The sequence below is a fragment of the Serinus canaria genome, chromosome 9, assembly GCF_022539315.1.
Source record: "Serinus canaria isolate serCan28SL12 chromosome 9, serCan2020, whole genome shotgun sequence".
Taxonomy (NCBI): domain Eukaryota; kingdom Metazoa; phylum Chordata; class Aves; order Passeriformes; family Fringillidae; genus Serinus; species Serinus canaria.
This window is the reverse complement of record NC_066323.1, coordinates 4,548,691-4,576,409: the sequence shown is the minus strand read 5'-3', so window position 1 is coordinate 4,576,409 and position 27,719 is coordinate 4,548,691. Positions and strand designations below refer to the sequence as shown.

At 43.0% G+C, this 27,719-nt stretch overlaps 1 protein-coding gene across 2 annotated transcripts in view; it reads right to left on the bottom strand.

Moving 5' to 3' along the window:
• FNDC3B (fibronectin type III domain containing 3B) overlaps positions 1 to 27,719 on the bottom strand; it is a 184,664-nt gene that overhangs the window by 47,157 nt on the left and 109,788 nt on the right. For both annotated transcript variants that reach the window (XM_009089025.4, XM_030227160.2), the window contains 5 exons: positions 18,278 to 18,336; positions 12,124 to 12,281; positions 9,905 to 9,964; positions 7,021 to 7,159; positions 6,644 to 6,697 (listed from right to left, as the gene is read on the bottom strand). In XM_009089025.4, coding sequence (XP_009087273.1) covers positions 6,644 to 6,697; positions 7,021 to 7,159; positions 9,905 to 9,964; positions 12,124 to 12,281; positions 18,278 to 18,336 — 470 coding nt within the window. The remainder of the gene's footprint in view (positions 1 to 6,643; positions 6,698 to 7,020; positions 7,160 to 9,904; positions 9,965 to 12,123; positions 12,282 to 18,277; positions 18,337 to 27,719) is intronic.

The following is a 27,719-nucleotide window of genomic DNA, read 5'->3' as shown; positions in this document are numbered from 1 at the left end:
AGGAGTTCTAATTTCAGTACAGTTAATCTCAATACAGAATTATTCGACATTATGCCATTATTCATTATTATTTATTTATATATAAAATATTTTAAAATATATGTTATTTATGAAAATAATTTAAAATTGGGTACATCATGATGTACCCAAAAGCCCACCAGAATGGAAGCCTGACAAAGCACACCCATGGGCTCCAGCATGTGCAGAAGACAGGCTTATGCCCAACTCTGCAACTTCTTCTGACTGAAAAGCTCTGCTGAGCCATTTACTAGTTTTGGCACGTGTCTGCATAATTTTTAATTTTTACTGTACTATTTACATGGGAATGCCCCCTGAGGCCACCAGCCCCACCTGCTGTGCCTCCTTGGGCTCACTCTGCCCTCCCACACACTGTTCCTCCTCCATGCTCAGAACATCCCCACTGAAGAGCTCAAAAATGCCTGAGTGGGACAAGCATTTTTCACTGTCCCATTCCCCAGCCCCTGCCAATTTCTACTTCTTCTCCCTCGGACTGTGACACGGAAGGAAGAAGTCCCTGAAAGGTTTGTAGTGAATCTGCAGGATGTGTTTATCAGGCTAGAAACAGCCACAGAGATCTCCAGCAGAGCACAGCAGTGTGGAGGCACTGAAGGGACGTTCAGCACGCTGGCAAACAGCCAGAACTTTTATTTATACAGAGGGAGCCTACACTTGTTCTAGAACTCCTTTACACACAACCTCCTCAGCCTCACCCACCTGCTCCTGCATTACTGCACAGCTCAGGTAAATTAAGGAGGGGAATTGAAAAAAAAAAATCACGAAACCCAAAGCAAAAACATTTTGTAAATGAGGAAAATATTTTCAGATCTAAAATCCCTAGCCATAGTGTGCTGTGATAGAATTCCTAGTCACAGAGTTCTATGATAGAATTTCTTTAGGACAAAAACAACAGGTGAGCATACTTTTCAGCTCAGCAGTGATATATTTAAAATTCAGACTATACAAAACCTAATTAGAATTCTTATGTTTCAGTAAAATATCCATTCATCAGTTCAGCACTTCTAAAAATAGATATTTTCCCCTATGCAAGCTCTCTTTTACAGGTTGAGTTGCCTTAAATTAATTTTTCCACAACTCTTTAATGACTTCACTGCTTATAAATAATTGAAAACATTTAATTTAGTTTGGATTTCTGTTTAAGAATGCCTTTTAAAATGTTTTTTTTTCCAAGAGAACAAAGTGGCCAATTGCTAAGCATATGGTCAATAAAACAATGCTGGAAAAACAAGGGAAATCATGGAAAATCTCACCTATAGCACAATGCCTGAACTGAGAACAATGGGCCAAGCAAACTCTCATTTGTCAGCCTGGCTGGTTAAAATTTTGCCAAGACTGCCAAACATTTAAGGTATCCTTAACTTTATAACAGCACAAACCCTGATATTGTATATATTTCTCATCCAGAACTGGTATTGTACATTCCCCAGACTCACTCAGAGACCAACTGGTATTTAGATTACTCAGACTGGCTGGTATTTTGGATTCTATTGGCACTAATTGGAGAGGCTGGCCGATATTTCTAATTATCCTGGCATTAATAGCCTGGAAATAGCCTCTCTGCTCCTTCTCTCCCAAGATTTATGAAAGCACTAATGCTGGCATAATTATAGACAGGAACAACTGGCAGGCTGGTACTGGCTGCCACCCAAGAGTCTTACAGCTTTCCCAGAATCCTTCTCCTAGTCTTTGTACACTCAGCATCCAAGTTTTTAATCCTTCAAATAATGTCTCATGAGTTGCTTAAAATACACTGTATCATTTCTGCAAGGACTGGTAACCCCCACATTTCCGAGGGAGAGCGCTGTCCCACTTCCCCAGCCTGGGGGAGTCTTCTCCTGCCTCCTCCAGCCTGGGTTCCCTTTTCTTCTCAGGACAGCCCACCCTGTGATGGACCATCAGCACCCTGTCTGAGGAAACAAGGACAATTCAGCTCCACAAATCTGTCCTGCATTGCACAATGCTCCAGCACAGCTTTAAACACCATTCAGAGCTCTGCCTGCTCTTTCAGCAATATTTCAAGCTGCACACTCACTCAACACAGGGTGCTTGATTTTCTTTGGAGAGTGCATTTAGGGAAGAAGGGATTTGAAATGGGTTTTGTTGACTGAGTCCCTGCAGCAGACCCAGTAAATAAACACCAGAGGAGGAAGGGGCTGCTGCAGGTACAGCAGGGCAGGATGGAGCACAGTCCTGCACACGACTGCAGCAGAGCTCAGCACCACACCTGGGAGCAGGATGCAGGGCTGACATCTGCTGTGGCCACACCAGCACTGGCTTCTGTGTTTGGGTCGTGCTGGCAATAAAAAGGAACAGCCTGAAATTCAATGTGAGACAGAGCTGCGGAGCAAACTGTCAGCAATTAGTGCAACACACCCTCAGCTCCCTGCAAAGCATTCACTGTGCCAGTTATGCAAGGAACCGAGTTTTCTCTATACACAAACACTCAGAAGGCAGAAAGGACCTACAGAGCACCCCTGAATTATACACAAACCCCAATTCTATGCAAGGCTCTCCTCTTGCATGTCTCACAAGAGTGGCACAGCCACAGAACAAACTCGGGGGCAGGTAAGTGAACAAACACAACCAAGGAGCTCCCTGGACCCAGCTCTCTGGATCACCATGAGGTGCCAGGCTCAGATTATCAGCTGGTATAAACAAGCACATCTCTGCTACTTGGAGGAACTTAAAACTTTGTAGCAGAACAAAATTATCCCCATTTATCTCTGTGTAAACTTCATTATTAACTATCCATCATCAAATCATGAAATAGCGTGGTATTGTATCAGTCTCTCTCTGGAGTAAATTAAAATGAGCTGCTTACTGGGTAAGAATTAAAGCTGCTTTGAGCTCTACACAGAACAGGGACACACACTGTGTGAGAGGGATGTCCTTGTCTCTGGCTCAGGAACATTCCTGCCCTTTCCCATCGAGAATGAATAGGATACTCTGGCTATCCATATACACAAGAGAAACATTTATTTACTACCACTTAATCACACAACAAGCATTTCACATCTAATTAGTAACAAAGGCCTGGTTCTTACAGCAGTGCCAGCAGCATTTTTCAGTGCAGTTACAGTTTAGTGATTTTGATGAATGCTGGCACCAGGGAAAGCATCACCTCCTTTACAGTCATGTTTTCTGTTTGGTATATTTTTAATGCTATTTTTTCCCTGATTAGCTTTTTGCTTACCCTGAATAATCAATCCTGGCACTAAGTCATCAATTCAGTTCAGGTTTTTAAGTTCAAAGTTCATAGTAAAAGAGCCAGAAGGTGAAGTTTTCCTAAATCACTAATTTTAAGTGATTTTATTGCCAGACAACTAATGCACCTGTGGGGCAAGCATGTTCCACTCCCAATGAAATCCAGAATACCTGAGACAGGGGCTGATCCTTACTTCTTTAGAGTCAGTGGAAATTTTCCTAGGGTACATCCAGTGTATCTGAGTGCCAATTTGCTGAACTGATCTTTTACTCTCCTATTAAAGAATTACCTGTCCTTCCTAGTTCTTCAGGCATTTTAAGAGATAACAGTTTATTAGCAAGGCAGGACAACTCTAATTCAAAGACTTGGATCAGGAAAGGGAAAGCATTTGTGGTTTTTAACTAAGCATGTAGCACCAGTTACATTACAAACCATTTAATCCAAACTGGGATAGAAAAATGCAAGATAACTGGAATGGCTTTATGTACTAACAACCTTTCAGAGTCTGCAGGTCAGGAAAAATCCCAAACCTGAGAACTGAACTGAAGCAGCAGCTGGGTAGGATGGCACAGTAACATACTAAGCAGCATAATCTTCTAGAATTTCCCACCTCACCTAATGCTTTACAGCCACAATTCATTTTATGCACACACAAGTGATGCCACCTACACTCCTGGAGGCACTTTGGATGCTACAAACTGCACCTCCACCCCATAAAAACAGGAGGAACCAGGTGAGATACTGCTGAGCACCTGACACACTCTGAGATCTGGGCTGTCCTACAGACAGATAGGCAAGCAGACAGACAGACATCTGTGACCCCCCCCCCAGCTGGGAGCACAAAGGGGCTGCAGGAGCCCCTCCCTTGGAGGGGTAACTCTGCTTGAGCTGGGGGAACACACTGGTGTGACTGGGACACAACTGGAAGTGTTTGCCTGGATGCCTCCACCCCTCTGCACACCTCCCATGCCTGATGCCAGCTTTGTTTCCAGCCTTGGCACAAGAACCTTCCAGGACCTGTGTGCCATGAGTGTGGCGAGGGCTTTCCACACCATTCTTTCCTAGGAAGGGACTCAACTTCCTAGGCAGGCTGCCACCTTAGGGTGTTTTTCCACCTTTATCATCTGACAGATTTCTTGCTCTCTGCTCTTGCAAAGCCCTCTCTGCTTTGCAGCCACGATTTAATTTCCTTCTATCGCTGATTTTCCCGTGTTTGTACTTTACCCTGTGCCTCACAGCTAATGAATGCTGCTCTAGCTGAGACCTGGCAGTGTGTTCACTGCTGCCTGGCAAGCCCTCTCCTGTGCCTTGATGTATGTATTCCTTGATTTCACCAGGACACAGGGTGGCCTTGTGGAGAAGGCAGTGCTTTTGCTAATGTGAGTTTACAGAACCAAGTGGGGGCTGCAGGGCACTGCAAGTGAATTCTCTTCTGTACCTGGGTGCCAGAACTCCAGGAGCTGAGTGCACTCCTCCTCAGAGGCACAGCCTGCCATGGCCCATGGAAAAGTGACTGCAGCATCCTGCCAGCCCACCACTGCAAGTGATGGGGCTGCTGCAAACCCAGGCACAGCCAGCCTGCATCTTCAGACTTTTTCTTTCACAAGCTTTAATGGCAGGCTTTAATTTCAGCGGCTTAAAGTTGCATTTCTGTCTCTTATCAGAGAGATAAGAGACAGAAATCTCTTATCTCTTATTTTTCTGAAAAATTTTTAGAGAAGCTACACCTGTGGCATTAACTGTCCCAGAACCTGCCAACTCCATTCCAGCCAGGAGTCCTGTCAAACCGTTGGAGATGCACCAAATTAATTTGTGCAGAGCCCTTATTCCTTCATCTGTGCTGGCTAGCTACCCATTCTATCTCAGATTTCAGGGCTATTACTGAGAAAACAAGGTAATTAAAACAGGTAGACTAAGGGAATCTGGATGCCTTAATTTTTTCCCATTGGTAGCTGAACTACCCTAAACCAAACTGCTTTTGCTCTGTGAAAAATGGGTGTCATAACCATTCTTTCTGAAGACAGAATTCTTATTAAAGAATTTGAAGGACAGAATGATTTTAGAATTGCCCTACATATATCCAAAGTATGCTCCATGTAGTCAAAATGAACAGTACAGTATTTACACTGTATAATTGTCCTTCTGACAGGACTTTCTGTTGCTTCTCTTTCCTTTGCAGGCTGGAATCATCCATGTTTCCACTGCTCTGTGCTGCTCTGTTCCTTCAGCTCCAAGTCACTGGAAGCTTTGGAAGAAATCACAAGTGCACAATCCAGGTGTCACAGGTCTAACAGGATCATCCTGGCCCAAGCTTTTGGAGAAATCTCTCTCTACCTCCTTTTTCCCTTGTTTAGTGACAACCTTTGGTTTTCCACTATGTGCAGAGGGACAGCAAGTCATTCTGAAGTTATTGCTCAACTTTAGCTCAGGTTCTGAGTGTTTCTCACCATGGAGACCCCACTAGCTGTGACAGTGCACACAATAATGTTTGCACAGTGAGTGGTTCCCAACACCCAACGTGCAGCAGAACAAGCAGGGAATGTGTTACTAATGCCATGGTGGAAAACTATTCATAACAGCATACTCCCTTTAGAATATTTTTAGACTACAAAAGACCTCAAAAGTTGTTTCTCAGACTTTACAACCAAACACCCTTTCACACCCTTCATTTCCCAGCTCATGACTTTTATTTACATGTTGTCCAAGCCCTTTCTGTCACCCAGTATTATTCTTTTCTTTCAGAGATAAAACTCCCTGACTCATACTTTCTGCAGAAATATGACTTGCAGAAAGGAGAGGGGGCAGAAATTAGGGGACAGAGGGAGGACTCACAAGAACACACCACCAACAAATCCTGCACATCATCTGTCAGGGCAATCTCCCAACAGCCCAGGGCTAACAGAAGATATTTAGGAGAAAACTTATTTCCTTTTGTGTCTGGAAGGGGGCTAATTGCCAGTACACAGAGGACACTCATTTTGACCCCGAGTCCATTCTCTGTAGACAGCTCTGCAAGATCATGGTTCTTCTCCTCTAAGGCAGGAACAAGTGTTTATTCTGCATTCAGCAGAAGAAAGAGATCATGAACAGAACTGTAAGATACACCACAAGCAATTAAATAGTAAGTAATGCTAATTAACAAATAAAGTACACCAAACGAGTGATAAAATATTTCAAGGGTACAGAAAAAGAACACTGTCTCTATATAAAATACACTGAATGGAAACTTTTCCCCCCACTGCCTCTTTCACCCTTCCAACTCTTTACCTAATGCCATCAGGATTTCATTTTCCCATTTCTACTTTCTCCTGTATTTAATTACTTTTCTTTACTCAGCAAATCCTTGTAAAGTCTGAGTGCCATTTATTTGTGTATTTATTTCAACCAGTTACTACTTACCTCATCCCACTCCAGAAGGTAGCTGGTGATTTTTGAACCATTATCAATGGGTGCCTACGAACAAAAATAAACAAAAGGTGATTTGGGGAGTAAGAGAAAACGGCTTCACCTCCCCCAGGCAAATGAGTACAGCTTCAAGTGAAACCAAAGCTTTGCACATGGCTTGGCAACCCCTTAACGAATGCCGGGAAGAAGCCGGACATAATGAAACACATACATTTTAAAAGTCAAGTCTGTGCACAGGAAGGGATTTGTCAGAGCAGAGCAAGTTCAAGTCCCTTACTGCAAAATGACTGGCTCAGCTTTCAATTATTCCCAATGTTTATGCTCACTGTCAGTACTTTTCCCCTGCTTTGCCTGAACCAAGTGTTACCTACCTTCCACTGTAAGGTTAAGGAGCTTTTGGTCCTGTGCGAGGCTTTGGGTGGGAAGGGACTCTCTGGTGCTGAGCTGTGAGTGGTGAAGCTTACTGGCTCTGAGCAGGATCCTTTGACTGAGTTGTACGTTGCATATACCCTGGAAGAGAATTGAAATGGGTTACAAAGGTGCTGACAGAGTGGCACTGCCTTGGCCACAGTGTGTGACCACCGAAGCACCCCTGACACCATCCACTAATGACAGACCTATCACCCCCCAATGGCTATCCTAGCTTCACTTCACTTATACAAGAGTGCAAAAAAAATTACAGCAGAGGAGGAACAGTGTTTTGTGCAAATGTTCCCATGGACCACTGAGTTATCTTCATTGTCTTTCCACCAATATTTCCTTGCCAATTGCCAGGCTTGCACACACTGTAGTAAAATCCTCCTTGAAATGCAACAGGAAAAAAGGTATCAGCTTTAATGCCTGGTTTACACTTGATCCACATGTACCATGTTGAGTGCAGGTGTCTGCTGGTCTCCTTCCATGGGTACATAACTCAGGTACTTCTCCTACACAACTCAGGCATCAACATTTAGTGGACCTCCATGGACTAGAATTAACACAGGCCAGCAACATTGCTGCGATAAACTAAAAATCTTCAAAGCAAATTCGATTTCAGGCAAATCCTCTATATGTCAGCATAGAACATGCAATAACAAGTAATATGGGAAAGCAAATGGGATGGAGTTGAGCACTTCCTCACGAGGTCCTCTTCTCTGAAAAAGTAATGACGTTATTTTTCCCCTCCACATTTTCCATGCAGCAAAAGAAAGTGCAAATTGGGAGTCTTCTACTCAAAGCAAAGTTCAGGCCATGACCAGACAATGACCTCTGAGTTGGCTGTAGCTATTGTGTGCTTGAATGCAGAGCTAAAGAAAGGGCAATTTCTAAATTTGTTTTCAGTAGATAAGAGTAATTTATGCACAATGACCACCAACGTAGAATCAAACCTTCTGGGGGAGGTAGATGAGATCTGGGGCTGCTTAACACATCACCTGCTAGCAGGCAGGAGCAACAAGAAATGCAATTAATTAATTGAGTCTGCAACTGGCAAGTGGCACATGTGTGTGCTGGAAATGAGCGTGCCTGGCATCCAACACACACCACAAGGGAAATAAAACCGTGTGAAAACGAGCTCAAGGGGCATCTCCTGCAAGCCACTGAAACCCTGAGCACAGCCAGCTCTGGGGGCACCACAACAATACACCTGAAGGGAAGCAGCTGGTGGTTCAGAGCAAACCAGGCTGTTCCAGGTTGTCCAGGGCCCAGCAAGGGCAGCAGGAGCACAAGCACCTTGTCCAGCAGAGACAAAGCCCTGAGAGATGCTGCCAAGGTCAAGGAGACCCAAGGTGATCTGCCCAGTAACTGCTGGCCCTATAAATTTCTTTACTCAACAGATTTATTTCTTCACAGCCATTAATACATAATGCAGTTTCAGTGAAGGAAAAAAAAAACCAAAAAAAAAAACTGTGGTGGAAAGCAAACAGCCACTGCTTCAGTGACAGCTCCCTCCACTACAAACACTGCTGCTGCTTGCAAGTCTGACTTTGGTATTTAGTCACTCCTTTTTAAACAGAAGTTATTGTTAACTTCTCACAAACAACCTGCATCATGGCAAACCTGCAAGAAAGTGGAGGGAACTGTAGGTAGGGAGGAAGAAGTCAGCCAGGACCTGGGGCAAGTACCCACAGCACCCCTAAAAAGGACTGAGACCTCAGCCCAGCTGTGCATGGTGACCTCTCTGCTGTTTGAATTTGGCTTCAAAAGAAATGTTCAATGCTCAGAAGGAAGCTCAACAGTGTTTTACAACCTTCTCCTTATCACCATCCCTTTGCTGCTAAGGACAAGGCTCCTACCCCATTCAAGAGCTGCATCTTTTCCTCATTTATGAAAAGTTCCTTCTGCTCTTGGGATTCTACTTGAAAAGTTCATTTTAGGGCTCCACTAGAAATAATCCTTAAAAATAAAAATAATCTATAGTAGCAGAGCTAGATGTACACATTTTGGTGTTGGATTTTTTTTTTTTTTTAGAGCTCAGAAGCAAGGTGTTTGTTCTTTAAAGTTTTACAAACAGGAGCAACCTTTATGTGAAACAGTGTGCCTAGCCCTTGTCTGGAAAAACAGAAGGGAACAATAGACAAGAGTGAAAGGATTTTTTTTTTAAAGGATATTGAGAGTAAGTGAACAGGATGTAAATTCAAAGGCTTGGTTCATAAAGTCTTTAAAAAAAAAAGCAACATGAGCAGGTAACACAGTGTTAAAACCATCAGAGAACAGAACTAGAATGTGTTAATAGTTAATAAATCAGAATCAAAGAGAAATATGTTATGAAAACACCAACACAGTTCAGTGTGAATCCATTTTTTCCTTGGAATAAATGCTGAAGTGACTATGGTCAGATGGATCTGTATGCAGCAGCTTTAGTTCCCAAAGCATGGCCTACTCATGAAAAAAGTGTGGAGTGCTTCCAGTGTTCATCTTACAGGAACTGAAGAAACACCAGTTGCTTGAGTCAATTTCTTTAATTACCTCAGATATCCTAATTTCATACATAAGCACTTCCAGGCTTGCTATCCATACAGAAATACAGATCATAAACTTATTTCTGTCTGTTACTACAGCAATGGCAACAACACAATGAAAAATACTGTTGAAAAAGCCCCCTCAAAGTCCAAGATAAAATCTATGATAAAATATTTAGAAACCACTGAAAAACCCAACTACAGAGGTCATAAAATTAATGAACTACATTCTATATTTACTTCAAAATCTTTCACATTTTTTCTCATAGAATTGAAGAGTTTGTATTTAAGTGACATTCAAATCATGCTAACTCACCTGACATGATAATCTGTTGCTGGCCTAAGGTCCTTCAGGTGATATTCTAATTCTTCTCCACTATGGGAAAGAAATCCAAACCAAACAAATCAATAAATTATGAAAAGCAATATCCCACTTAGCACAGCTAGTGATTTTCTAGTGATATAATTTGAAAGAAGACAAATAATCCCTGAGAAGAGAAAGAGTAGAAACCATACACCAACAATTTGTCAACACACTTCACATTTCCTGAAAACTTCATAAAGCTCCACATGCACAGAAGAAAAGAATACATCACATCAATTTATTCAGTAAACTAAATGTATGGGTTCATTTCAATGCTACCTCATATTTTGCTGATATTTGTATAAAGCTCATTGTGGTTTTCAACCCTCCCAGAGGAGAAGAGAGCGAAACCCAAACATTATTGTTGTAGTTTCTGCATATTCCCTCTTGAAAATACTTCATACACAGTGACCCACTGAACTTCAGAGGAAGAAGCAGTGTTTCTTGCACAACTGTTTCACTTATTGCTCCCTCCTCCAGAACCACACTCCCTGTGAGGACCACAGCAAGGAGACATTTAATTAACACCCCAACAGCTGGACCCAGCTCTCTTTCAATACCAAGACAACTAAAAGCAAAGTGGTTTAGACATTTTAAGAAATAACCAGCATACAATCTAGTAATTTCAAAAGCAGCCAACATAGTTAGGGCTATTCTTTTTCCTTCTGGCTTGTTTGCTGGTAAATGAACACTGGGCTCAGTCATGTGTTGCCAAAACTGTGAAGATTAAGGTACGGGTCAGTGCTTAATAAGTAATAGCCATCTCATGTAAGAGCCTGGCTTATTCATGATTTTATTAAAATATGGGAAACAGGAAAGCTCTCAATTTAGCATAAAGAAATATTTCATAGCTAGCTGGACAAATACAGGGAGATGTCTCAAAATTAATAGAACAAAATCCACCAGAAAGCACATGCCTGCTGGGTCGCCAGAAATCCACCAGCAAGCCTTCTATGTTTTATTTCATATAATACAATGCTCTGCAAATCCAGTTTTTCCCCTCTGAAACGAGTGCACCTCCTTCCAAAGACAATGTTTTCAACATATTGCAGACTCTCTTTTGCCTATAGTAATAACAATTACTGCTGCTCCTGATGGAACATTGCACACCAAGCTAAAGGCTGCACTCTGGCCAGCAGCAGGAGACACATCACCACCAGCAGCTTTAAAACAGATGCACAGCATTTCATAACCAGGAGAAAATGTGCAGCCATCAAGCACAAGAAGTACTAGAAAGTGTCCTTCCCACTTTAAAAGCTCAGCAGCACACACTTGACTATGGAGATGCTCACATTGGCTCACAAACAGCTGCTGTAAATGCCAGAAAAAAGAAAGAGTAAAATCAGGCAGCCTTCCCCTGGTTAATACACCCTTTTTGTTTTATCCAAGAGCTGCCTTCAGCATACCAAGAGGAATACCCTAATTCACAGGACATCTTAAGAAAGGAGATGGTTTGGTCTCGAGAGGTAATTCCTTAAATGCTCTATCACCTGGACTTTATTTAATGAGACTTGGGAAGGATTAGCTATTTCACAATAGCCAAGGTCACATCTTCAAATTCTCTTTCCTAGACGTCATTAGTGGGGAAAAAGAAAGGCATAACACCATATGTGCTTGATCACAGAATGAGCTCAGAGGATCACTGCAAGGAGACACAGAGAAATCCCTCAGAATTTTTACTGAAGCCTGCTGAGAGCCAAGTGTTTGGGTTTTTCTGGGGAGCCTCTGTAACCTACTGACTGCTCCCCTCCCTCCTCTGCTCATCTAAGACACCACAAAGCAACAAAGCCCTCACATTTTTCTCGTTAGCTGAAATAACAAGATTTTACTCTTCTAAATTCTGCAAGCCCGCACAAAATCAGCCCATTAGGAAGGCAGCTCTCCTGCCTGCATGGTGCACACAAAAGGTTTTGACATTTACCATGAAAGAAAAAGTAACCTTTTCACTGGCAATGGATGGCATTGCAGGCAGGATGTGCCACGTGCCAGGAGGTGGGATGAGGTGGCAATTAGGGACCTTGTGACATGCACTCCACCAGATCCCTGCAAGCTCCTCTGGTGAGGAAACATGCCTTTCTTCAGTGACTGATGGCCATGCCAGGATACACCCCGAAAAGCTCAGAGGGCTTACTCCAAATGAAACAAAAAAGTGCAAAAATGCTGGTTTTTACCTGTAAATGATCTTGTATTTTCCATCCCTCCCTTTATCTGATAAGGCAACCTCGTAGGTACAGGTGTAAGGCAAACCGTTGTTGTGTCTATCTGCATTGAGAAGGCCAGTGGGAGGTGACCAGGAAAGCAAAACTGCTCTTGCTTGAATATTTGTAACCTATAAAAGAACCATCAGTTAATCTGAAATCTGAGGAAAAAACCACTATTCTGTAAGCATTTGCTTCTTGCTTGCATCTTCGCAATCAATTCCTTGCAAAACGGAAATTTCCGAGCTAGAGTTGAAAAGTAAAGGGTCAGAAATGATCAACAACACAAACAAAAACACAGATTCGTGGCAAAAAGTGATCTGTAGCAGATGAGGAATACAGAGAGAGGTTCCCCTGCAGGGAACTGGCTCGTCACTGTCTGAGCATCCAGCAAAGGGTGCCTCTGGAGGTACCTGCTGCTGTGGCCATTCCCAAGAGTGACCTGGAACTAAGTGGAACAAAGACTTCAACTTACAGATTGTTTTATGCACAACCATTTCTCTCCAGTTTTTGTTGGGGAGCTTTTTCAATGAAACTCTGATGGCTTTTTCAGTCATCCTGGTCGTTCTTGCCACTTGAAACCACAATAACTCAACAGCCAGTAAGCAGAAAAACCCAGTTCAACCTGAAAATTTATGTTGGCTCAAAAGCACAAGGGAGAATCACAGTGGAAGTCCAACTTGTCAATTAAAAAGTACATTGCAAACTAATCACTTTGTGCCTTGACAGAAGGACTGTGTGTGATCTGCAGTCACCACTGCGTGCAACAGCCCCATGGCAGAGGGGTAGGGAATTGTTTTCAGTAAATCATGGAAGAAGTACCTCAAACTCCTGCACCAAACCAATTTGATCACCCCACCAGTGCCACTGTATTCTTCTGGAGAGCCAGGTTCACACAGCTTGCAGAACTAGCATCACCCTGCTCACCAGGAGAGCCACTGGCACATCAGCTGCCCACAGCCAGCAGCAGCTTCCCAGAGAGCAGCCTTCTGTTATCAGGCCAAGAAAGAAGAATAAAATATCCCCCCTGCTACTGTCTAAAAAGAAAAATACATAAAAAGCAATAGCTGCACTGGTTATCTGGGAAAGGCAGCACATTTTCACACTAGTCTGCTGAAATATCCCAGGGAAGCCTCAAAGCCTCCAAAACCCTCCAATGCTCTGCCACCAACTCTCCACTTTTCATCATGAAAATAATGGTGGTTTTCCTTCTTAATTGTAGTGAATATATAAAGAATATTTTTTAGTTAGCTTCCATATGGAGGAATCAAAGACTGAGGGTTTATATTCTTTATTTTTCCTATGCAGCAAATTTCACTGCATCTATAATTTTGACAGATTTTTGCAACACAAAGAGCAAGATGTTGTTATTATTTCAGAAGGTGTAACATGAATGCTGCAGGTGCTCAGTTACACATTTCCTAACTTTTGTTGAGGCAAGTGAAACCCCTTACCCACAAATTACTTGGGAATGAAGTATCAGCAAGCAGCTTTCAGGGATTGCTTGTTTACAAATCCAGCTTCTGGATACCTTTATATAATGGAGAATATTTACCTTCTCCTGTGGAAACACATTGCTTCCAGCTGATGAGCACTGCAACTGTTGTGTCTGATACCCATATATCAACCAGATTCTTTCTGAGCAAGTCATAAATCCATTTTTAACAGCCTGACAAGTAGGTGACACCATGAAATGTCTCATCATAAATGCCATGATCTCAAAAGTTAGAGATTTTAATTTATAGCAGCACATTTAAGTCTTGCCAAAATAAGAAAAACTCTGTTCAAGCTAATGTGAAAAATAAGTTTTAAGGCAAGAAGGTTTAAGCAGGACCAAGCATTCTTTGTAAAAAACGTGGACATGCAAATTGTTTTATGAATTTTCAAGGCATTTGTTGCTTTCACGGCATTTTCTTATATTTTTCTGCTGCTATGAAATCAATGTTTATTTTAAAATCTTGGAGCAGTTAACCCTGATACTGGATAAGATACCTTAAAAGAATCTCGAATGATTCAAGATAAATAAGTTAATTTTTTTGAGATATACACATATATGTATATACACATGCATATGTAAATGAAATTGGAGCAGAGATACGTAAGAGCTAAAAATCTGCATTTAAAGTAATATTTTGATCAAAAAGCTGATTAACACGATCCAAATAAATTTTAGGGTTTTTTAACAGACTATGCCAGCTCAGCCCATCAACATGCAGTTTCTTTTATTATGGAAATATGCTTGCATAATTGTTTTTCATAAATTCAGACAGACTTGGAGCTGGAGGCAGGCTATGCTGCCAATGTTCTATTGAAATGTTTTTCTCTATGACTACTCCCAAGGACACACGTATATATTCCACAAACGGCCAAACTCTGGCCCTCCACAAACTTCACCAATCTGTAAAAAGTTAGGTCTTGGGTTTCTTAAAATAAGAGAAAGCATCTTGTGGGCTAACTGCTAGAAACTGTCAGGCTGTTATTCTGAGGCCAGCAGAGGATAAAAGTCCAGACCCAGTTGCTAAGCTGCTGCAGCTACAGCATTAATTTCAGAGGGAAGAAGCACCCAGAGCAGCTTGCCTGGAGCTCATAGGTACACAACAACTGCTGCTGCAGATTTAAAAACAATCACCAGAAATGGTTAAATACCAGTCTTAGCTGCACTGAGCACACAGCAAGTGCGGGAAAGCAAGTGAGGGGTCACTGTCTGCAAGGTAAGTCAGAAAAGGCAAATCTATTCCCTCCCTGGGCTGTGCACGTCAGCTGGGAATGGATTTATTTGTGTGGCTGGAGATAAAGCTATCTGCTGCTCCCTGACCAACAGGCTGATACCATATCACAGTCACCTGCCAATATCTCCTTTTGTGGCCAAAGCCACCACTCAGTTTACCAAGGAACTCCTACCTGGAGCAGGAAGCACTAGCTTTGCTGTGAAAAAAGCTTAGTTAAATAAATGGGGTTGTGATATGTTGGGAATAACAAGCAGGCACTTGTAAAACAGTTCAGTATCTTTACCTCCAACTCTTCTAACTCCCACAAACACCCTTGCAAAGGTACAGACCTGCACAGTCCTCTCCAGGCTGTAAGGGACAGCCCAGCTACCACCATGATGATGGGCTGAATGGCCCTTCCGAACTTGCAGCCAGAAATGCCTCACCATCACTTAGAACCAGCTCATTGTTCATTAACAGTGCACTAATTCCATCTGACAATACACAAGCAGCCAGAGCATCTCTTCCCAGGCTGGGCAGGTAAACCTTCGTGCTGCCTCCGAGTTCCCCCAGCCTGTCTCTTCTGTCCCCAAAATCACTGTGCCTGCTTTGAAGAGGGCTGGCTTGGCCTTTTGGCTGAGACCTAACAAAAGCTTCTCCCACAAGGAGTTCTGTAGGTCTGGTGAAAAGCAGAGTTAATTAGTTTCTGAAAACTTCTCCGTTTACACAGTAAATGCCTCCTTTCTGCTCTATCAAAACTCGGTGGTGTAAATAATTATTCCATAAAAGCCCCTGGGAAAGAATCCAACTCCTGCACCACTTCAATAAGGTTACAAGACTGATGAGTATCGGCCCTTGCCGTCTTTCAGGTAATGAAAAATGTTTCTGTACAACTTTCATTATCTTTCAAATTCCGGGTTAGCATTCACAGGCATCGTGTGGTTCGGGGGCTCATTGTGTGTGTGAGAACTACACTGCAAGCAACATTCATTTACTCCCTCCAGGGCACGGCTTGAAAGGCTTGGGGGTCAAATGAATTCACACTTATTACTGGGCTGAGATTCTGCTTTTAAATTATGGCTCTAATCCTGCAATTTTAGGCAAAAACCCCAGTGATTAAATATGAGTTTCGCTGCAGAGCGAGTCAGCAGGAGCAGGCTGCCTTTTGGAAAGCCAGGCTGATGTTTGAGCTGGGGTTTGACAGAGCCCTGGTGATTCCCCATGGGGGGGATGTCCCCCCAAGCCCCTTGGCTGTCAGATGCAGCCATTTCACAAACCCAGAGTCAGGTTTCCCTCCCCTCACCGAGGAATTTGTTTCTGAGAATGATTACTTTGTCTGTGATAATGTGAATTAAAAACATATTTCAGTTGACACAAACCCATGGAGGATTAAAACCAAAAGGTGCCTTTTAAAATTCTGGCTGTTAAAGGGACAAAGCTCTGATTAAATTTGCAGCTTGGCTGCACACCTCTCAAACAGGTAACAATATCCATTATTGAAAAAAGATCTTTCATGAAGTAATAACTTTAAAATGGTGTATATTGTGTACTCAGAGAGGTACCTGTACAATCCAGGCACCTCCCAGTGACAGCTCTCCTGCAGGAGCTGCTCACAAGGCTAAACCCTTTGGATGGCTTCACCCCCCCTTGGATGGAGAGGGCTGCCCACATGGATAAATCAAACCATGTGCTGCAGACACAGCACTTGTCACTGACTCACCATGGTGCTCTTTTCCTTTACATTGTTTTATTTTTCGTTTGAATATGCATAAGATTTGCCAAGCAACATGACCAAGATGACTATGCATAATAAGATGTATTTCTATCAGAAGGAATATTGACTATACACACACAGAACCATTCACAGCAATTCATGATTTGTGAGAGTCCTGTGAGTTTAATTACTCACAAATGTCAAAGTTACAGAGAGAGATTAATAGATAATCTCCAACCTCACCTCAGTAAATGTCATTATTATTGAACCAGCATTTGCCATGGTTTGGGGTTTTTTTTTAAACCCATTTTTGGCATTATTAAAGGAAAATTATTTTTGTCTGGTTTTTTTTTTTTTTTTTTTTTTTTTTGCTCATTTCTGCTTTAAGGCTCTGGTTACCATAAATCTAATTGTCCAGATCTCAGAATCCTGCAAATTGCTCTAATAGCTTCTCTTTCTACCTCTAAGGATGAAAATATGAAACAACACATTTTTCTTGTCAGCTCTCTGGATTTTTGTAAAGCACCTGGCTGTGGCTATTGACCAAATGAGTAACACTCAGCTGGTCCTTGGTACAAAAATACTGACTCCCTCTGTACAACAACTCTGTGCTGAGTGCACTTTCTTCCCTTCTGAGCACCCTGAAGCTCTTCAGCTCAGCACTGTCACTTGTTCCCACACCAGTGAAGTGACCTCCTCCTTGTGGACAGAGCTCAGGCTGGTGTTTGTCATCTCTGCAGGCCTGGCTTAGAACCAGCTCCTGCCCATGCCAGGACCCCAGCACCTACTGATGGAGCAACTGAACACCAACACCTTTTGTATTTATTCAGAGCAAAAGCACCCATCAGAAGAGAGTCCAAAAGCTCAGCCTGGCTCTCCCTGAGCTCTGCCACTCCTGCAGCCCAGGCTCCCACTGCAGAACATCTCTGGATCAGCCTCCATCAACTGAACCAAGTCTTCCCATGAGCCTTCCACCAGTATTTTTCATTTATTTGCTTATTTGTGCCCTGTCTCCCCAGCTGGACAGGGAGAGGCCTGAGCTCGGGAGAGCACAGGAGATGTGCTGGGTTTTTTTTGGGATTTCTGCCTCCCTCTGCCCCATGACTGCTTGTCCCAGTGCTGGCTTGGGCCATTCATTCAGACCCACAGTGCTCCTCTGGCTTTCATCTGACACACCAAACTAGGAAAGGGCTTACAACCAGATTTGTTAATAACCTCACCTGACTGCAGTCACACTCAGCATTAGGGTTATTTACAGGGTGATTCAATTCCATCATAATTTACAGGCTTTTATGGCTCAGACAAACACAGACTATAGTAATTTGCCATTGAATAATAGAATTAGCTTAATTTAATCATGATTAAAGACATAAATTGCTCATGACAAAATTAAACCCAGGGGAGAGGGGGGTAAGAGCTATGCAAGTCACCCCAGTGCACTGAGCTCCCCATTACAGTATGAATACTGGGAACTGTCCTCTGGAAACAGACAACTGGTGCAATTCCTGGAGTGGGCAGAGCCCTCAAACACCCATGAGCACAAAAGAGCCTTCAGATTTATATCCCAGTAAAATGAGTTAGTGGCAGCAATCTGCTAAGGGAAGAAATCAGAGGTGCTCCCCTGTGAAATCACCAGTGTGTTGTGACACAATCTACTTTTCACATTTGCTATTGTACATTTGTGTGGCAACTTGGGATCACATACCTGTGGTTTTTCCATTCCAGAAAGAATGTCTTGAACCCTTTTTGTTTCTGAATCAAATTCTGTAAAAGAAAGAATGTGGAAAGAGGAAGAGAAATAAATTACCAAAATTAAACAAAAATTTCAGTTCCATAAATAAAAATAGGGGAGGGAGACAAACAGACATTACAACACAAGTATCAGTTGCTTTGTGAATTTAAGGCATGCAGTTACATGGATTAATAATACAAAAAATTAAAAGAAAAAAAGGAGGGAATGAAACTTCCAGTAGTTGCAGATATTCAGAAATCTGAGACCATTTGTAGAGGTGTCCTCCACAAACAGTGCAATTAATTGTGATCTGCATTCAGAGAGTAAAACCAGGCTGCTCTTTCCTGAACTCAGCTGTGAAGGAAGCCCAGGAGTTTCCCAGCTCCTGCTGAAGCTAACCCTGGCTTGTTACCCAAACCCCCCCTGAGTCCAGCAGGGCAGACTGGGCTGTCCCCCTGCCCACCAGGGCTCTGGAGAGGACAAGTGTCCTTGTCCCATGCAGGGAAAACCCAGGGGAGCCACAGAGGAGCCTGCCCTGAGCCCCAGCACCCAGCCTGCAGCCACTGCCCTAAAACTGGGTAATGCCCAAGGCTCTTCTACAGCCACCTTCCAACTGGAGGCACTGAAGTGATGCCAGCAAACTCCAGAGTCTGAGCAGCAGCAATCCATCCTCCCTGCCTGAGCCTCCTGCCTGGCCCAGCAGCTCCTACAGAAATGCTCCCCCTAAATTAGAGGGATAATTGTGCAGAAGAGGCCATCCTCTGAGCAGTGGAATCAGCCTTTCCCTCGTCCTCCCTCCTCAAAACAATCTTGAGGTGAAACATCAGCTCAGAGTAATGAGGTGACACAAAGCAGCTTTATTCCTTTTGGACCACAGCACACAGAGGCCTCACTTTCCACTACAGTATTCTCTAATGGAAAACCAGGAACATATTTTCCTGTTTTTTTTTTTTTTCTTTTTCTTCTTTAAAATATTAATGCAAAAAGTTTGCTCACCAAAGCAGAAGAACATATCTCACCTAAAGCAAAATGAGCCAGACATCCTTGGCACAGGAAACAAAAAACATTAATAAACAGGTGGGATCAGATCAACAGCTTTCACTAATGATTCCCCCAAAACCTGACCTACTTCTCCTAGCCCAAGAATGTGTCTTGATTTTTGTCTGTGACCTGCTTAAAAAAAGTAGATCATCTTTTTACAAATTCCATGTGCTGGACTGCCAAAAAATAGAACTGGCTGAATGCTGATGGCAGAATTCCAGTGTAAATGCCCATCTCTCCCTACAAGAATGCACCTTGGTGTGGACTGGGAATGACAGATCTCCTGCTGCACACATTCCTGGATTCCTTTTAGTCTCAGCCACTTGGAAAAGAAAGGAGTAGTAATATTTCAGTAGAAGTTGAGGATAGCAAGACTGTTGTTTTTCCATAGCAGATAACCCTCAGAGTGTATTATAAAGAGTATAAACTGGCAGGATTGAGCCAGAATATGATAATATTGATTTCAAAATTTCACAGATGGACTAAAATGGCTAAGGAAAAGGCTGAGGTGCTGATCCAAGTGAAAATGTCAAAATTTGGGGTGTTTCAGAATGCAGGGTTCCTTTCAGCATCAGCAAAGAAGTTGAACTGTGCCACAAAAGCCTGGAGGCAGATCTGCACAGTATGGAGATCCTGCAGGCTTATCTTGAAGGGATGCTAATCAGAAGCAGCTTCTGCAGCTCTGAGTGTAATAAAAAAGCTGCTACTATTTTATCAAAAGTTTCTGGTTATTATGTCACCCCTAATTACAACCCCCAGAAGCTGAGTGTGAATCACTCTCAACCCTAAATCCCAAACATGTGGACTGAATTTTCTTCCCTCTCTCTGCTTTCTAGCAAGGATGCTCTGTCACACTGAGCAGGAGAGGAAAACAAACCCTGAAGCCCAAAGAAATCTCATTTCCCTCTGCCATGAAAGGCTTGTACAGTAACTCCCACCCTCTGCAGGTCAGGGCTGAGGGTTCAAACTGCTCCAGGCACAGGAACTGGCTCCAAGACTTCAGGGAGGTGGGTATGCCCAGCAAATAAATAAAAGTTTAATTACTTCAATCAAACTCCTCAATGAAGTGTCCCACTCAGGGAATTTTTTACACTAGTGTCCCAATTATGCATCTTCACACAGAGAGGGCTTTGGGTACCAGATATAGAGGCCTTGGGTGATTACAGATATGTGGACATTTATGAGGGCAATATGGACATTTATAGGTCAGTATGGACATTTATGTCACCAAGTGTTTTTACAGATAAGCTGGAGGTGGAAAAAGACAATTCTTCTTCAAAGGCTTTGGGGAGAAGGAGAGAGGGAATGGGATACATGTAACAAATAATGCCCTGAAAATAAAGCAAATACTAAAGGCAGAAAGCAATAAACATCCACAAGTGATGTCTATAATAGCATCAGAGAACTGCACAGGTTGAGAGGGGACCTCAGGAGTGGTTAGCAAGAATTACAGTATTTACAGTATTTCAATCACTTAGCTTCCCATTTCAAGAGCCATTAAAAAAAAAAAAAACTGGGCTTCTCTGGATGGCTGACTTCCTTTCTGTAATAAACATGATTATTCACAGTCTCCTGAGCTAGACTAAGCTAAGAAGAGACCTGTCCCAAATCCCTCCCTCAGCAGGGAAGTTGCTCTGACCTGCCAATCTCTGAGTATCAAGCTCAACATCTTCCTTCCAAGCCAGCAAAGAGCAGAAAGCCTTCTGAAAAGGAAGACAATAGAGAAGGAAAGAAACCATCTGATATGCTCTATCTGATAACACAGAGCTGCTGGAAAGCCTTTCCTCCTGGCTTCTGTTGTCACTCAGCAGCCACCAAGGACTATATTCTAAATTAGGTCACTGGAGCATTTAGGGACAAGGAGCATCTGCTGGACATGCCAGATGCAGTGGTGGAAAAGTGGGCAAAAACAGCAGCAAGAAATGGGCAAGTCTTGATGTAAAGCAGGCAGGTCAGGTTCAAAAGAACTACCTAGAACTGCTCAGGAGAGGTGGTGGGTGGCTGAGCATGACTCACCTACCTGGGACTAATTGTCCCTGAATAACAGACAGCTGATTTGCATTTCAATCTCTGTCCCTTCCTCTTCCTCAGCTGAGTGAGCACTGAGCATCTGACAGGAAGACAGCAAATCTGTATGGCAACCCCCCCAAAGGCTGGGGCTAGCAGGGGCAGGCAGCAGGAGCTGCTTTCCTCCTCTGCCACAGGGAACAGGAGCTCAGCCACGTCAAGGAAGAGCCCAACCAACACTTCAGGTCATTGTCCCATTTTAACTTTTCCTCTCAACATCTGTTCCCCACATCTGCCATGGCAAAACTCTTCCTCCTAGGAGGAAGCAGGGGGTGGGGATGAATTCCTTGTGAATGCTCCATGGGGTCCTCTGAGGGACAGTACAAAAATCTGAGTTACCCTGCTAATCTCACTGTCTGAGAGACATTTTAGCACTCTCAGCATTAGGTTTTAATTCCCAGGTTGTGGGTTCTCTAGATCCAGTGTTTTAGACTAATCTTTTATTGCAGGAAAGCCAGCTGAAAGACCTGGACCACATCAAGCTCTCTTTTTTTCAGAGTTTTGAATCATAAACAAAACTCTATGGATACAACCAGGAGTAAATGCCCCTAAAAGCTAAACACTTTCTCAGCAGCTGTTTGGTGCTAACAGGGTTTCAGTGTCAAGCCTTGCTGAACTAAAGCCTTTTATTCTGTGCTTCTGTTAGCCTGTGTCTATGTTCCTTTCTGCACGTACAGCACAAATATAATTTTCAGACCTTTCCAACCATACTTTTAAACACCAAGCCCAGCTTTAAAAAACAGGGGAAAAAATGTCAGTTCAAGGTAAGCTTGAAGTTTCCACCAATAGTTTACATGTTTGCATGAACAGCAGCTGTGTATGTAAATGGTTTGAAATAGCTAAAAGCTCTAAACTAATTAAGATTTTCCCATTGCAAATACACATTTTAGGTTTGTTCTGCATTCTTTCCTTCGAAGAGAGGAAAAGGTCCAGCTCAAGACTTAGCTTCTGGCCACAGAAAGTATTTACTGTTTCAACAGCCTTTCCATTCCAAGGGGATGACATCAGCACCAGCACTTTGCAAACTCTGAGTCTAATTCTCAAGCAGAGCTCCATGCTCTCAGATATGCCAGTCATAACATGACATGCTTTCTCAGAATTTGTTCCAGATTTATCGGGGCTGTGACCGGCTTTAATGCTGGGAAAGATCTTTCATCAGTCACGTAGAGCACAACCTACAGCCCCCGAGAAAATGAGCTCCTCAAACACAGCCCAGCTCCTCTGTGAGCTGCCTGCCCGTGTCAAAGCTAAAGACACCAAGAACACATCCAGACTTTTAGGGCAGTGCAGAAATGTAAGTTAATAAGCCCCTTGCACAAGAACCAACCTCAAGCTGCAGATGTCACGCAGCAGCTGAGTCACAGGACCAGGGGGAACGTGACACAGCCACCGAGTCCATCCTCCTACACTGAGACATGATCTTCTACACCCAAGCCACTTCTCTGAGGTGAGAATTAAATAAATGACCTCCTGCCCCATGATCATGGTCATCTCCAAACTTCTCAGCTAGGAGAACTACCACAGCATCTAACTCTTCATCTCAGGGAAGATCATCTCAACTCTCCCTGCTGCATCAGAAACTTGTCCCTTCTTTCCTGCACATCTGCCCCAGGCGAGTTCATCACCCCTTCCTGTGCTGCCACCTTTCACATACTTGCAGGAATTTCTTGCTTTAACAAAACAAGCTCATTTCTCTATACCTGTCTGTAAGAGACCCCACCCGCTGCTGTCCTCTGTTTTTTAAATGAGTTTCCATCCTTCTGAGGATATGGAACAGCCCTGCCCAGCTCAGGTCCTGGCAGCACCAGAACTAAGGACCCATTTACAGAGCTTGCTTAGAAGTTTACTCCTCTCTTTGTCTACAGAATAACTTGATTCATGGGGTTTGTAATCTCCTGTTCCTCCCAGAATTACCACCTAATTAAAAACCCAGCAGGTCTGAGAACAACTAGCTGCAGCAAAGTAGATGGCTCTTGCCTTGAACAAACTTTTTCTTTGAAGGCCATTACAGAGCTCTCCTCCTGTCTGGTCATCATTCCCTGACCCATCAAGCACTCTCAAAACCATCAAAGCCTGATATGGACTATAATTTAATAAGTCTCAATCCTTATTCCATCCTTCAAGCCCTTAATGAAAATATTGAATAAAATTAGAGCTAGGACAAATTCCTGCCTAATCCAGTTTGATGCAGCTCTCCAGTCTGTCAGGGAGGCAGCTCAGGACAGGGCAGGGTCATGGATAAACTGCCAGGCTACAGATGTGACACTGGGAAGGGCAAATCCAGCGTCACACACTGAACACACAGGGCTTTAAAAAACTCTTCCCAGCTGGATAGAACAGGAGCCCTTCAGAATAAAAAACTTGTGAAAAAAAAAAAATTTCTATTCAAAACAGTCAATCACACCATGTGAACCTATAATACACCAAGGAAGATTAATAATTAAGCCTGGATGAGATTTCTAAATGTTAAATATCTCAAATTTCTGTTCATTACATGAAAGCTAATAAGAAACATCAATGATAAAACACAACTACGGCTCCCCTGACAAAGGTAAAGAGATTGATGTTATGCAACTTTAGATAAAATTGTTAAAATGTGTTCTAATTCTTTAAAAATTGCCATGCATGAGTGTAGCACAATTTTGCCATTTCTAAGTGCCTTCCTACTGTTGCTATCTGATTTCTCCTGCTAACATACATTTATTAATGTCTAGGGGCTTATCCTTCATTATTTATCCTTAAAGATCAAACTATATACAAATATCAAAAAAATAAAAAAAGAAAAAAGAAAGGAAAAAAAACCAAAGGGCAAAAAACCCCACAACAACAACAAGAAGGCACATTTTCAGATCTAAAATCAGAAAAATCAAATCTCTAGTCATACTGATTCACTGATTCAATAAAGCAAAGGATGACTGAAGTGTTTTGCCTCTGTGATTTAGGCAGGAATTTAATCCCATGCTTCAGAGATGTCCTGGCCACAATCCATATCTACTGACCTGCTGGTTTCACCTGGACTGCTTCAGCATCCTATTGTCCATGGGACAGGACACTCCAAAATACCTGGAGTGCAAATCCACAGCTCATCCTTCTCTAACCAAAGGCACTTCCTATCACATCTGATCAGGATCCCATTTGGGAACATTCAGATGTACAAAATGAAGTCACCTGGGCTAAAAAAGTGTTTTAAAAGTAAATGTAAGGGCATCCAATCTCCCTGTCCCCCCTTATTGTTTGGATCTCTGTTTTTCATTGGGATGGAGGAAGGAAAATAAGATCAGTAGCAACCAGCAAGGGAAAAAAAAGGCTGGATGCAAGGGACAAATGGAGGATAAGTGACATGTTGGGTTTGTTTTTCTCTGCTTCTTCGCTGCTACTGCTGGAAGACAGCAAAAACAACTCCTACTTTACTGGCTGGAGATCTGAGTGAACTCCTACTGTGAACAGGCAGTTGGTCCATTAGAAGGCAGAAAAGGCTTTCTTAGTAAAATACAGCAGCCCCCCATCTCCACCACATCCCTGTGACATCGTGAGCGAGCGCTTTGTACATCTCCCAAAGCAGATAACACAGGCAGGGCACTGGGGATGGCTGCAGCTGGCTGGGCTTGAAGGAACACCAAACCAAACAATGACACAACCCACAGAAACAGAGGAAGCCCAAGCTGAATCTGCTGGAACAACAAACCACTTACAGGACCTCCTCTTGGAGCACTCTCTTTTCATCATTTCGACCTGCTTTAACTTATTTTCTCTGTCAAAATATTTTTTTCTTTTTATTTTCGGCAGCTTCCCTTCTGCTATGTTGTTACAGCAGCTGGCATGCTATGTGGGGTTATGAAGACAATAAAAGCTTTGCAGATAAACCAAGCAGTGCCCACCCCTCCATCTTTTGGTCAAGTGTTTGACAAAGAGACTGCAAGTCCCTCCTAAAACTTTCCTGGAGCTCCTGACTCCCACTTTGCAGGTAGAAGGCTGCTGTTGTGCTCTCACTACAAACTTGGCCAACAAACACTAACCAACCTTTTCCCAGGAACAATGATGTTCTTCACACACCTCAGAGTTTTGTACAACAGTTGGGATGCATGGGATTTCCTTACACTTAATTCCTTCCATTTATTTCTGTGCTGCTTCATGGTTTGTCCTTCTCAATACTCCTCATTCCCTGTGACTGCCTGTCCAGCCTTTGCCACACTCAAGGCTTGTTCTCCAGGCTGAGGAACCCAGTGGTCACTCAGGAAGGGATGTAACTTGTGCAGAGCTGCACCTTGCTGTCAGCAGCACCCCAGGCTGCCCCAGGTGACATGAAAAACTCCACAGGCTTCCCCAGCTCAAAGCAGGAGCAGGGGGGATGGTCAGCAGCATGGCTGAGATACCCATGCTTCTTAAAAAGTGAAACTGGCTCAAAAGGATGTCTGACACCAGCCATGAATTTACTCCAGCTGGCATTTACAGAGAGATTTCCCCTCCCTTCAGTCCTGGCACCTGACTGTCACAGCCAGGCAAAGCAGGAGCCTGAGCTCCATGAACACCCAGTAAAGGAGGGTCACAACTCTTCCTTGCACTGACAAAAAGCACAAGTCTGACAGCACCAAGGATTAGTCTCTCTTCCCAGCTGGGTCACTGACAGCTCCACTGCATCCCACCACAGGGGTGGCTTTGTCACTCCTGAGTGTCCCTGCTGGGACAGCCACCCCACGTCCCGCTGGGGCAGAGCTGAGCCCTGCACCCTCCAAGAACTGAGGTGGAAAGCAAAGTCTCTAATGAACACAGAGGGACAAGTTTCCAGTGTGCCATTTTAAACTGGCTTTTAAAATCCTGTGTCTGCTGCCCCATGCCAGTGAGGAAATACTTTTCTCTGAAATACCATCCCCAGTGTAAGGGGACAATGGGCAGTATTGAACACAAAACAAAACTTACTTCTTGATGTTCAAAAATATGACCATAGGCAATTCTGGCCATAAAGCCTTTGCTAATCTGCCTATTACACAATAAGAGCATTTTCCTGATCAAACACAAAACTAGCAAAATAACCTGCAGAACTGCATATTTGCACAGAAAAACAATCACACAGCACAGCCAAAACAGACTCCCTAGGAGTTCCAAACTTGCTGGGGATTAAACAGAGCTCCTCAGCCAAAATTAACAACTTCCTTGGCAGTGAACCTCATAAAGCCACCGAGTTTGCTACAACAATAGGAAGGCAGCAGAGCACTTCCCCAGTGAAGAGGCACAGCAGAACCCATCATGGACTAAAAAAAAAATTAAGAAAATAACTGCAAGGCAAATTTTGCCCTCAGTCACAACTGCTCAACCTTGCTCAAATCAAAGAAGAAATGCCTTCTTTAGATTTCATGGTGGGCAATGTAAAGTGCTGTGGGATGCTGGGTTTGAGCAATAACCACTATTTCAGTCTCAGGAACAGAGTCAGAGCAAAGCAAGCTACTCATGCTCAGTGAGAAAGTAAGCAGGGAAAACTTGCCCTAAAACAGGATAAAAGTCCAAAGTGTGTCATCTTTTCACTGTTCTTGATTTTTATCTAAGCATTTACATTAAAGCAGAAATTTTATTTCTATGCACTACTTACACTATTTGCACATCTTTAAAAGATGTTAGATTCCATAGGAATAAAAGTTGGGTTTTTTTTTTTTTTTTTTTTTTTAATAAAACCATTCCAAATCATGGTGCTAGAAAGGCAAAGATTTTTCATGAAGGCTGCACTGGGATTTTTCAGTGGCAACCTAGCAAGGGGCTACAGTTACAACATTCTGTGAATGACCCCCAACCTAAGCTCCTCTGTCACCAATGCAAATTACTGACCTATTTTTCCAGATGAAAAGTATGATACAATGAAATTGCAATGAGTGGTGGAAGAGCTCACAGTAATTCCAGAAACCAAATAACATCTTTCTCTTTCCACTCAGCCCAGGCGTCACAGCTCAGAGATGGGGGAAGGCAAAGAGCTTCCCCTCCCTTCTTTACATCAACCCAAACACCTCCAGACTGACAGCAGAACAGAAATAAATTATCTTCCTCATGACAGATGACAATCAACTGACTCAAGCAATCCCAGCCTAAATTGTTTTGCAGTCATGACTGAAGGATGAACTATATGAGCTAGAAGGATATTGAACAGAACGCTTAATAAAGACTGGGGGCTAAATTTATAAAATGCAGAAGTCAAAAAGGCTGATGTAATCTTATCTGTGCCCTCTCATGGCTGAGATGGGAAGAATGAGTTCAAGAATGTTTAAAAATCCTGATCTATAATGTCTGTACCAACTTCCTACTAGTGAGCTGAAAGAAGTGC